Below are 12314 nucleotides of genomic sequence, written 5' to 3' on the forward strand. Positions count from 1 at the left end.
ATTTTTAAAAATCAAATTTTGTCTAACAAACTAGTTCCCAAAGAATACAATTCTGTTTCCTAGACTTCAGATTTTGCAATTTCAAGATGATTTTGGATTTCTTGTGTTGCTGTTATATATATAACTTGAGAGTAGGGCAATTATGAGCAGTTTTTCTAGATTTTGCAGTTTTTTGATTTTGTAGTGTTTAGCGTTTTTCACTAATGCTTTCTGTCAGCTTTCTTTTCTTATCCCAGTACTTATCAAAATTTTATTTGAAGACAGACTGAGAGAAACTCCTAAAATTTCTTTCATATAATATCAGCTTAGTTCATAAGCAGGGCTTACCTTATGTGCTGTGAAATTGGTTAGGGATAGCTCAAATCTGCTTATTTTTAAACCTATTGGTTTTTGGACACAGTAGGAAAGAGTGATGCTGTGAGTTTTAATTAAATCCTGTGTCATACACTGGAATATCTATTTGAAATAGCTAATTATGATAGTTGCTTGAGAATACTAGATTTGTGGATTGCTTAAATGCTTATGAGTAAAATTGCTTGAACTTATGCAAGATATCTCAACTATGAGAAGCAGTTCTGTCAGTTTTATTTCTGAACATTTTAAGGACAAAATGACAATTAGATCTCTGTCAGGTATGTGTTCTGAGTAATGATTAGTTTTCATTTTTTTCATGAAGATATCATGGCCAGGGAGAGGTGTGCCATTTTAATTACAATGCTTGTCTGGTTATAGTGATATTTTTGTCCTGTTTTTTTCCTTTGAAAATTATTTTTAAAATATGCTGGTTTTTCTATGCCATGTCCTGTCTGCTCACTTACATAGTCCCTGCTTTAGGGTGGAGATAATGTTTTATACTTTTTTGTTTCTTTTGTAATAAAATATTTGAAACATACAAAAAGTATAACCAATGTAACCACCACTTAACTATGTAAAACGTTAAAATTTTGTAATTTTTGTTTCAGATTCTTAACAGAACATACAGGTGAAGCTTCCAGTGTGTTCCTGCACAATTGCATTCCCCTTCCTTCCTCTTCTGAGGGAATTGCTATCTCCTTCTCTCACAAATTTGGTGTTTATCATTCCCATGATTATTTTTATGCTTTTTTCTACATCTGTATATACTGACATACATAATGTGTGTGTGTGTATGTGTGTGTGTGTATTATATGAGAGAGAGAGAGAAAAAGAGAGAGAGAATTGCCTTACATGCTTTTAGAATGTATATACGTAATATTGAACTTCTTCAGTTTACAGTTTTGTTTAACATTATACTATTCCAGATCTACTTGCTCTAGTATCTCCCATTATGGAAATAAAATATAATAAAACATTAGCTACTTCCACCCTGTATCTCATCCAACTACCATCTATTTCTCTACTCTTTATTAAAGGAAAACTCCTTGTAAGAGTTGTATGTATTTTTCCCCTCCCCCTTTAACTCTTAAACCTACACTAATCAGTTCTTATCTCCATCATTCCACACAACCCACTCTTATCAAGGTCTCCAGTAGCCTCCAGGTTACCACACTGAGTTGTCACTTCTGAACTCTTCACTTCCTCAATCTCTCAGCAGCATCGGATACTCTCCACTACTCCTTTCTTCATTTAACACTTCTCAGTTACTGTACCTTCCTCGTTTCCCTCCTATCTCATGGCCACTCTTTACTCCTTCTGCCAGATCTTCCTTATATTTTACTTTAAAATAAATTGAACAGAAAAGTATAGCATGAAAAGTAAATATCCTCCCAATCCCATATTCCTTCTTACAAATAAAGGATATATACAGGCCTTATGTGTGTGCATGCGCATGCATAGGTGTGTGAATTTCATAGGTGAGAACAGTGCCTCAATCTAAAATAGCATTTAGTTTCTTAATGTTTTGTATTTCGATGTGTGCTTTCTGCTTATATTATTTGCTCACTTTACCATTGCATTTTATTGTTTTTATTAATTTTGTTTAAGTTAAAATCACTAGCTCTTTGTTGCCTGTCATGTGTGTTATGAATATTTTTTCTTAGTTTATCATTTGCTTTTGGACTTTGGTATATTTGAAGTACAGAATTTTTTTTCTATAATCAGATTTAACAGTCTTTTATGACTTTTGATTTTTGGGTGCTATTAATATTTGCCTTCTCCACCACATGATTGTAAATAAATTCACTTGAGTTTTCTCTTGGTACTCTTTCAGCTTCATTTTTTTAACTCTAAATTTTTGATCCTTCTGGAATTTATTTTAGGGTAACAAGGGAAATACGTACAACCTATGCTTTAAAAAAACAAAACAAATGTCTACCCAAATAATTTATTTAATTATCTCCCTTTCCCTTACTGGTTTGAAAGGCCATCTTTACCATAGAATAATTCCCTGATGTATTTGAGTTCCTCACAAGATCTTGAAAGAAGGTATTTATTTTGGTTTTATTTTTCAAACCACTGCATTGTGGTTCTCCCCACTGATACTGAAACTGCTCTTTGAAAAAGTCACCACTCATTTTGTAGTTGTCAAATCAAGTAGCTGTATCTTACTTGCTCTCAGAAGAACTTGAAACTTCTGAGTGCTCTTGAAACACTCTTATTCTTTAGCTTTTATCTCACAATTCTCTTAGTTTTCCTCCTACCTGTTCTCTGTTTTCCTTGCTGGCTTGTCTTCTTGTGTTTCATTTGGATTGTACCTTCTCAGGGCAAATATACTCTTTAGTAACATTTCCCAATCTTATTTGCTTTACCTGTCACTTAATTGGCTAAATATCCCTGCATTGTCATTTCTAGTTACTATCTAAATCTAGATACAGCTTTTCAATTTTCTGCTAGATATTTCACAGAGTGTCCTATGGTACATAAATATGTCTGCATCAAATTATTCTCTTTTCTTTCAATATTTTTCCTTCTCCTCTGTATGTTACCCCACTTGATATCATTACCTCACCCCAGTTATTTAAATAGATTCTGGGATTTTTGTCTTTGATGATGTCAGTGATCTTTTAGTCAATATGTCCTAGTTCTCTCTGGTTATCCCCATACCAGTTGTCTGGGCTCTTATCTCATGTCTTGACTATGGAAGAAGTTTCTTAATTCATATCTAAACTTCTAGTCTATCTCTCTCTGCTCTACCCCTATATTGTGGCCAGTGTTAATTTTCCAACATATTTCTATGTATTTGATCAATATGTATGTTTAATATATATAAATATGTAATATAATTAATATAAATATATAGTATAAAATTATATATATGTATTTATATTTAATTCCCTGGTTAAAATAGTTTTAGTTAAATCTCACATAAATTTCATGACATGTGTTTACTTCCTTTCCCTAACCCATTAAAATCAGAGTAAGAAAATGGAAAAATTTAATAAGGCAAAGAGAACAGGAGCGGAAGCATTGACAGATGTAAGGTTGAAGCTAATTTTTACTTAGAGCAAAGGAAGTTACAACTTCAACATCTCCCTTTACATGAATTTATCAGAGAAACCAACTAAGTCTTTCCACAGAACTCTTAATATCTCAAGACTTGAAGTCCCCTGGTCTGCAGAAGGCAGGGATGTATCATGAGATTGAAAATATGTGTTATTCATTGAATGTCTGTATAATAAGTGGCTGGAGTCTCATGTCCTGTTGCCTACTCCCTGCTTCCTCAGGAGACCAGAGAGTTTATTTTCTGGGTAATTTGAATGGGGGAGCTTCAGACTCAGAAATTTAGGTGCTGCAGGGGGATTGATTGAAACAAGGGGATTGTGTTAGTCTATTTTGTGCTGCTATAACAGCACAAATTACCTGAGACTGGGTAATCTCTAATGAACAGAAATGTATTTCTCATAGTTCTGGAGGCTAAGAAGTTCAAAATTAAGGAACTGGCATCTGGTGAGGGCCTTCTTGTTCCTTCATCCCATGGCAGAGGGTGGAAGGGCAAACGGGGATGGGGAGGGAAGCCTGAACCTGTCCTTTTATAAAGAATGCACTCCCATGATAATGACATTAATCCATTCATGAGGGCAGTGTCCCCATGACCCAAATACCTCCCATTAGTCCCCACCTCCCAACACTGCCACATTGAGTATCCAATACATGGAAACTTTTCCCATACATACTTTGTGGGGGACACATTCAAGCCATAGCAGGGTTTAATAGAAAAATTGCATACCTAGTTTTGAAATCTATATGTTCCATTTTAAATGCAGTTAGTGAAACAGGGCATGAATTATTTAGTTTCACATTACCAGATTCCTAGTAGTAATCTAGATATTAATTTTTTTTTCCTTTGCCTAAACAAAATTTAAAAATTTCAACATCTAAAAATTCTTTCATCACTTGAACATTTTTTAGAAAAGGTAAATCAAAGGTCAGTTGATTTTTGATGCTTTAAAATTTTTAATTTCATTTAGCCTACTCAATTTCTTATAATAGCAGGATTATAAGCAGAAAAATATGATTGTACAAATAAACATAAATGTTATATTGTCATTGGATTTGTTTCCTTTTTAAGAGTTATGAAGACCCAAGAAATAGAATACTTTTTTGCCTTCAGCTTCTTTTCCTTAAATTAAGGGGCTGGAAGAGAGCTGGGGACAATGAAGAATCCTCCCTCCCAACTTGCTTAATTATTTTAGGTGATCACATAATTTTATGAACAAACTAAATTGCATATAATACATTTTTATTTTCCCAGTGTAACAAATTGACTTTATTAGGAAGGAAAGTATACATTTAAGTAAATTATAAATTTTGCTTCCCAATATATTTGAAATAAACTGAATAAATATATAAAATATACTCTACTTCTTCAATGCGATACATTGGTATTACTAAAAACAAATATATTAGATAGAGTTCGGTTTACCAAAACTCACCTGCTCCTCCAACAAAAACAACCACCAAAACAAAAATTTAGTCCAGGTCAAGAAAATAGCATTCTTACTCCTTACTTTTTGTGTTCAGGATTTCAAAACATTATACTTTCCTATTATTTATTTATTTATTTATTTCAGGATATTGTGGGGGTACAAACATTTTGGTTACATGTTATGACTTTGCCTCACCCAAGCCAGGATTGGAGGCATGCCCTTCCCCCATGCAATGCTTATCATGTCCATTAGTTGTGAGTTTACCCATCCTCACCCCTTAACTCCCAATGAATATTACTACCATGTGAGCACCTTAGTGTTGAACAGTTACTGCCAATTTGATGGTGAGTACATGTGGTGCTTATTCTTCCATTCTTGTGATACTTCACTTTGAAGGATGGGCTCAAGCTCTATCCAGGATAATATAAGAGGTGCTAGATCACCATTATTTTTTGTAATTGTGTATACCTTTCTTGCCTGTATTTTGTGTAACCACTTCTATAACTGTGGTCCTTGCTTGTAGGCTTCTCAGGTTCTAAGCCCTGCTGGTAATAATGGGAATCAGTGCTGTCTTGGTATCTACTTGGCAAGTATTTGCCTCAACTCTTCACTCCTAACTTCTCTTGTCTAACCCAACTTCATAGAGGCTCCTCAGGTCTTCTCATTCTTAGTTTAATCCAACTACCTGTACACATAGTTCCTTTTGTTCACAGGTGATACATTCCAAGACCCCCAGTGGATGCCTGAAACCTCAGATAGTACTGAACCCTATATATACTGTGTTATTTTGATTTCATACTAGGAAAGCTACTAAGTAACTAACCAGAGTGTAGTGTAGGCAGTGTGGATATGCTGGACAAAGGATGATTCATGTCCTGGGTGAGATGGAGTGGAACAGTGTGAGATCTCATCATACTTCTCAGAACAGCATGCAATTTAAAAATATGTAAATTGTTTATTTCTGGAATTTTCCATTTAATATTTTTGTACTGCAGTTAACCACTGGTAGCTGAGACTGCAGGAAGCCAAACCTTGGATAAGGGGAGGCTACTGTACTTTTTTAGTTTTCTATGGGTAATTGTTAGCTAATGATTTCTCAGAAAGTTTAGTCAATACTATTTAATTATTCATTATTGAATTTTATAGATATTTTGACTATTTCATTTTTTAAAAAGATTCAGTTTCTTAATTTTCATAAGTTGTAATATGGACATTAGGTACATGGACATACATTTTGCTTTTAAATTAATCATGAAATGTATAAAATATGATAAAAGTAGCACAATTTGAAGATTACTGTATTGATATTTGTAGTAAATATTGGCTTCTTTTCCTCCTGAACAGGTCATTATCCAACTTTTAGAGGTGATGGATCATCTGCATAGAGGGGAATTGGTTGCTGCAATACTCCATAACCGGTATATTTATGGAAACAGTTTACCTTATAAGTTATATAATGTCTTTCCTACCTATTATATACCTAACATAAGCAAGCACTCAATAAATATTTGTTGAATAATTGGCATAGAATAATAAGTATTTATTGTTTGAGTGAATTAGAGAATGACTGAGTTACAAAGAAATGGAACAAAGAGGATGTTAGTGAGAGTGTCTCCTGAGCTAATAAAAAATAGAGAATATAAGTAGAAAATATAATTGGTATAAATTGTGAACACCTAAGATAGTTAATGGAGATACTAATTTAAATTAATAATTTTAAAAGCATATCTGTGAATAAATACAGTTATCCACAGCTTAAGAATAGATGTTTCAACAATGAATTATTTACCTCCCATTTTTTGGGGGACAGGGTCTCACTCTGTCACCCAGGCTGGAGTACAGTGGTGTGACCGCAGCTCACTGCAGACTCTCGAACTCCTGGACTCAAGCAATTCTTCCACCTGAGCCTCCTGAGTAGCTAGGGGTACAGGCATGTGTCACCATGCCTGGCTAATTTAAACAAAAATTTTGTAGAGACAAGGTCTCACTATGTTGCCCAGGCTGGTCTCAAACTCCTGACGTCATGCTATCCTCCCACCTTGGCCTCTCAAAGTGCTGGGATTATAGGCATGAGCTACTGTGTCTGGCCTCAACAATGAATTTTTAAAAATAGGATTGCTCTGTGACTGTATGTACGTTTCTGTTATTTAAAAATCCAGTTGATCTGTAAGTTTCAATTTAGTAGTAAGTACATGTGGTTTCTGTTCTTCCATTCTTGTAATACTTCACTTAAAAGGATGATTTCCAGTTCCATCCAGGTTGTTACAAAAGTTATTAGTTCACCATTTTTTATGGCTGAGTAATACTCCATGGTATACATATACCACATTTTATTGATCCACTTATATATTGATGGACACTTGGGTTGTTTCCACATTTTTATGATTGTGAATTATACTGCTATAAACATAACAAAACTTTTGTACTCCCATAATATTCTGAAATAAAAAAATAAATAACGTTATTAACTTCATAAAAAAAGTGCAGTTGAAACCTTATCAGGGAGTCCTCCCTATTTAAAGCTTCTTCTGACAATTTAGGATTTTAAATTCATGATTTAAAGAAACACAGCCTTGTTTTGCAAGTGTGACAGAGTATCTCTTATTGCCAATAGCTTGATTGTACAGTTTGGGTGAAGCATTTGGAACAGTATGTTAGAGTTGTCTGTATCCTGGCTCTGATGGTTAGTATCAGCATAGTCTTGGGAAGTTACTTAATCATTCTCTACCTCAACTTCCTCATCTTTGAAAGGGGGTCAATAATAGTACCTACACTGCAGGGTTGTTGTGAGAATTAAATAAGTGTATAGTATGGTATGTGTGTGTGTGTATCTAAGTGTGTGTATATTTGTGTACAGAGATAGAGGAGAAACCCTGAATGAGTGAGCTTGGTAAATAGTAAGTGGTATATAAGTGCTAGTATTATTGAAATGTAAATGTGAGATTTTAATTATTTTGAAAATGGAGTATTTGTGTTTCTGAATTCTGAGGTATTTATTAATAAAAATAAAGGTGTGTTTTAAAAGAAAAAGAAAAGGTAGGAAGGGTTGAGGTAGGAAGGGAACATATATAAAGTCACTGTTATTTGGCAGATACCATAGAAGGAATTTTACATAATAATACCATTAAAGAAATATCATATGAAATGAAGGGCACCTGTTTTTTTTTGTTGGAATGTATATAATAGTTCCCCCTTATCCTCGGGGGACACCTTCCAATACCCTCCAGTGGAGGCCTGAAATCGTGGGTAGTTTTGAGCCTGATTGCCATCAACCAGAATATATTTCTGTTCATGTCTTCCACTCACAAATTTAATATTTTTCCATCATTTTTTAAAAAAAATATTTTTTAGGAGTCAAGATGTTGCTTTTTTACCCAGGCTGGCCTCAAATTTCTGGGCTCAAGCAATCCTCCTGCCTCAGCCTCTTGAGTACCTGTGGCTATAGGCACGCGCCACCACACTCAGTCACCTTCCATCTTAACTAAGCACTTGTGCACTGTGGTAATAACTTTGCAGTTTGAGGTGCGACAGCATAACTAGCACAAGTTTCTTTTTCCTTCTTCACAAATACACAGATAGAAGACTCATTCTTACCGTGGATCTTAGCAACCTCTGCACTGGATATTTTTTCTTTCCTTAGGTTGAGAACTTTCACCTTTTCACTTTATGGCTTCTCTTTGGCATATCCCAATCACCAGCACCACTACTCTTGCACTTTGAAGCTATTAAGTAAAATAACGGTTACTTAAATATAAGCTCTGCAATACCATGATAGTCAGTCTGACAACCAAGAAAGCTACTAAGTGACTAATGGGTAGATAGTATAGAAAGAATAGATATGCTGGACAAAGGGATGATTCATGTCCTGGGTGGGTTGGAGCAGGACGGTGTGAGATTTCATCACACTACTCAGAATGCCATGCACTTAAAAACCCATGAATTGTTTATTTCTGGAATTTTCCATTTAATATTTTCAGTCTATGATTGGCCACAGCAACTGAAACCAGAGAATGTGAAACCTCAGATAAGGGTCAGGGGGCACTACTATACTGTCATTTGGGGAAGGCTGGGACACTGACCTTAGGGACTATAAGATAGACTTGTTCAGAGATAAATAATGGAGGGAAATCATAGCAGGAATAATGTGTGGCCATGTATAGTGAAAATGGGAGGAGATGGGGAGATGTTGAAGTTATAGCTTCATGTATTAGTAGCTCCTTCTTTTTTATTGCTGTGTAATATTCCATTGTTTAACTATACCACAATTTATTTATCCATCTTCCTGTCAATAGTCATTTAAGTTGCATCTAGTATTTAGCTATTAAGAATAAAGCTGTTATTGACATTCTTGTGTAAAACATTTTTGTCCATGTTTACTCATTTTGTTTGGATATACAGTATACCAGGAGTAGAATTGCTGGGACATAGGGTATGTGCATATAAATATATATATATATATATATATAAACTACCAAATGCTTTCCTAAAGTGTTGTACCATTTTATACCCTCACCAATAATAAGTGAGAATCTTTACCAAGTCTTGATATTGTTAGCCTGTATGTTACACATCTCTGGATGTGTAGTGTGGTTCCTCATTATGGTTTTCAGTTTGCATTTTCCTCATGTGTAATGATATGACTATGTTTTCATATGTTCATTAGATATTTGGATATATTTTAGAAGCATATGTTCCACGTCTTTGGCCCATTTGAAAAGTTGAGTTGTTGTTTTATCTTGATTTTTAGGAGTTTTTAATGTATTCTGGATATTTAGGTATATGTACTATGAATATTTGCTTCCAATCATTGGCTTGCCTCCCCCTTTCCTATTTGTGTCTTCTGATGAGCAGAAGTTTTTTTAAAAATGAAGTTCAGTGTATCATTTTTTTCCTTTAATTCTTAGCGCTTTTTGCACCTTGCCCAAGAAATCTTTGCCCTCCCAAATTTTAGGCTTTCTTCAAAAAGTTCTAGCATTTTAGCCCTCACATTATACGTGCATTCTTGAGCAAAAACCAAGGAAATGATCTTACGGCCAAAATTTCACATAGAATCTGAGTAATTAATAAGACAACTTTATAAAAGAAAAGTCTCTTTGTACTGATAATTCTAAGTTAATTCTTTTGTGAATGTCAAGGTGACTCGATGGTAACTTGACCTACATCTGGCATGGCAAAGGGAACTAGTATTATGAGTTCCAGTTTATAATACAGTGAGTTTTGATTTCCTTCTTTTATTATCTTTCTTATATAAATAAGATCCCTTTGAAAGAAACAGTTATTTCTGAGTCTAAATAAATTGATTCAGAGCATAGAAAAGGATGGAAAATAGCCCAATTCATTTTATAATGCTGCATAATTCAGATATCAAAATGTGAGAAAAATGTTTCTTGCATGCACACACAGATTATGGATCTATTTCAAATTCTAAAACCAAACACATTTAGAAATATATGAATTAACCCTTTGTGACTAAGAAAGTTTTATCCCAGCATGGGAATGGTTTAATATCATGAAAATTAGTCATATAATGCATCCTATCAATAGATCTCATAAGAGAAAAATTTCAAATAAATGCTGATGGTGCTTGAAAAAATTAAATGCCCATTTTAAGAATAAAAAAGAACTCTGAAAAGTTAGTGATAGAAACTTGCTCTTATGACAGGAAAATTAATTATGTCTCTGACACCAACAATTCAGCATTGTATTTAATGGTAAAATGTAAGATTTGTTCCATAAGCAGCAATAAAACAAGGATGCCCACAATCACCATTATTTAATATGTATCTATAAATTCTGGCTGATGTCAATAAAAAGGCTTAATTAATGGAAAGAAAGAGACAAAAGTATTAATTTTTAGAAGATAAATGGTTCCAGGAAAACTAGATATCCATATGCAAAAGAATGAATCTGGACTTTTATCCTGTATCATACACAAAAATAAACTCCAAATGGATTAAAGACCTAAAGGTAAAACCTGAAAGCAGGAAACTTCTAGAAAACATAGGGGAAAGACTCCTTGATATTGGCTTTGGCAGTGATTTTTTTGGATATCACACCAAAATCACAAGCAACAGAAGCAAAAATAAACAAGTTGGGACTACATAAAATTCTTCTGCATGGTGAATAAAACAGTTAACAGAATGAAAGGCAGCCTAAGGATTGGGAGAAAATATTTGCAAACCATAAATCTGAAAAGGAGTTAATATTCAAAATATGTAAGTATCTCACACAATTCAGTAGTAAAAATAAAAAAAACACACAATCTAAAAATGGGCAAAGGAACTGGATAGACTTTTTTCAAAGAAGACATACACATGGCCAACAAGCATATGAAAAGGTGCTCAACATTACTAATCAGCAGGGAAATGCAAATCAAAACCACAATGAGTTATTACTTCACACCTGTTAGGATGGCCATTGTAAAAAAAACAAAGAATAACAAGTGTTGGCAAGGATGTAGAGAAGGCAACCCTTGCATACTGTTGGTGGGAATGTAAAATGGTGCAGCCATTATGGAAAGCAATATGGAAATTCATTATAAAACTAAATATAGAAGTACCATAGGACTCAGCAATCCCACTTCTGGATATATATACAAAGGAAATGAAATCAGCACCTTGTTGAGATCTCTGCCCTCTCATGTTCACTGCAGCATTATTCACAATAGCCAAGATGTGGAAATAACCATCAATGGATGACTGAATAAAGAAATTGTGGTATATATATATATATTTATATATATATATATTTATATATATATATTTATATATTTATATATATATATACACACAATGATATATTATTCAGTCTTACAAAAGGAGATAATTGCCATTTGCAATGATATGGATGAACTTGGATGGCATTATGTTAAGTGAAATAGGGCAAACAGAAAGAAAAGTACTATATGATCTCACCTATGTGGAATTTTAAAAATGTTGAATAAATGGAAAGATGGTTGCCAAGGGAGAGGAGTGGGAAGAAATAAGGAGAAAGAAGTAGGTCAAAGTATGAAAATTTACAGTTAGGTAGGATGAATAAGTCTAGAGATATAATCTGCAGCATAAAGACAAGTTAATAATATTGTATACTTAAAATTTGCTGAGAGTAGATTTTAGGTGCTCTTAACATAAAAAGGCAATTATAGAAGGTGATGGATATGTTAATTTGTTTGACTGTAGTAATCATTTCACTGTCTGTGTACCAAAACATCATGTTGTACACCTTAAATGAAATAATAAAAAGAGGATAGGCGCATATATATATATATATATATATATGTATATATATAAAAGCTAAGCTTGCAAAACAACTCTATACTTGACAGAATTAATAAAAGTTGTAAAAAGTAGTTGGATTTAGCTAAAAATTAAAAGATCGGTACCTTTTATTTATGTCAGAAATAGTCATTTAGAAGATATAATGGAAAAAATCCATTTATAATAGCCACATAGTAATAATCCCAACAATGTC

The 12314-nt window shown here is 33.7% G+C and overlaps 1 protein-coding gene across 3 annotated transcripts in view; it reads left to right on the forward strand.

The window, feature by feature from the left end:
• The window catches only part of KLHL13 (kelch like family member 13), a 177997-nt gene that overhangs the window by 56839 nt on the left and 108844 nt on the right, over positions 1 to 12314 (forward strand). Inside the window, exon 2 of one of the 3 annotated variants that reach the window (XM_069463077.1) lies at positions 6189 to 6262. The exons of the other annotated variants lie outside the window; for them this stretch is intronic. Within the exon in view, the coding sequence (XP_069319178.1) occupies positions 6213 to 6262 (50 nt within the window). The 5' untranslated portion in view covers positions 6189 to 6212. The remainder of the gene's footprint in view (positions 1 to 6188; positions 6263 to 12314) is intronic. 3 annotated transcript variants of the gene reach the window in all.

The sequence above is a fragment of the Eulemur rufifrons genome, chromosome 30 (genome assembly GCF_041146395.1).
Source record: "Eulemur rufifrons isolate Redbay chromosome 30, OSU_ERuf_1, whole genome shotgun sequence".
Taxonomy (NCBI): domain Eukaryota; kingdom Metazoa; phylum Chordata; class Mammalia; order Primates; family Lemuridae; genus Eulemur; species Eulemur rufifrons.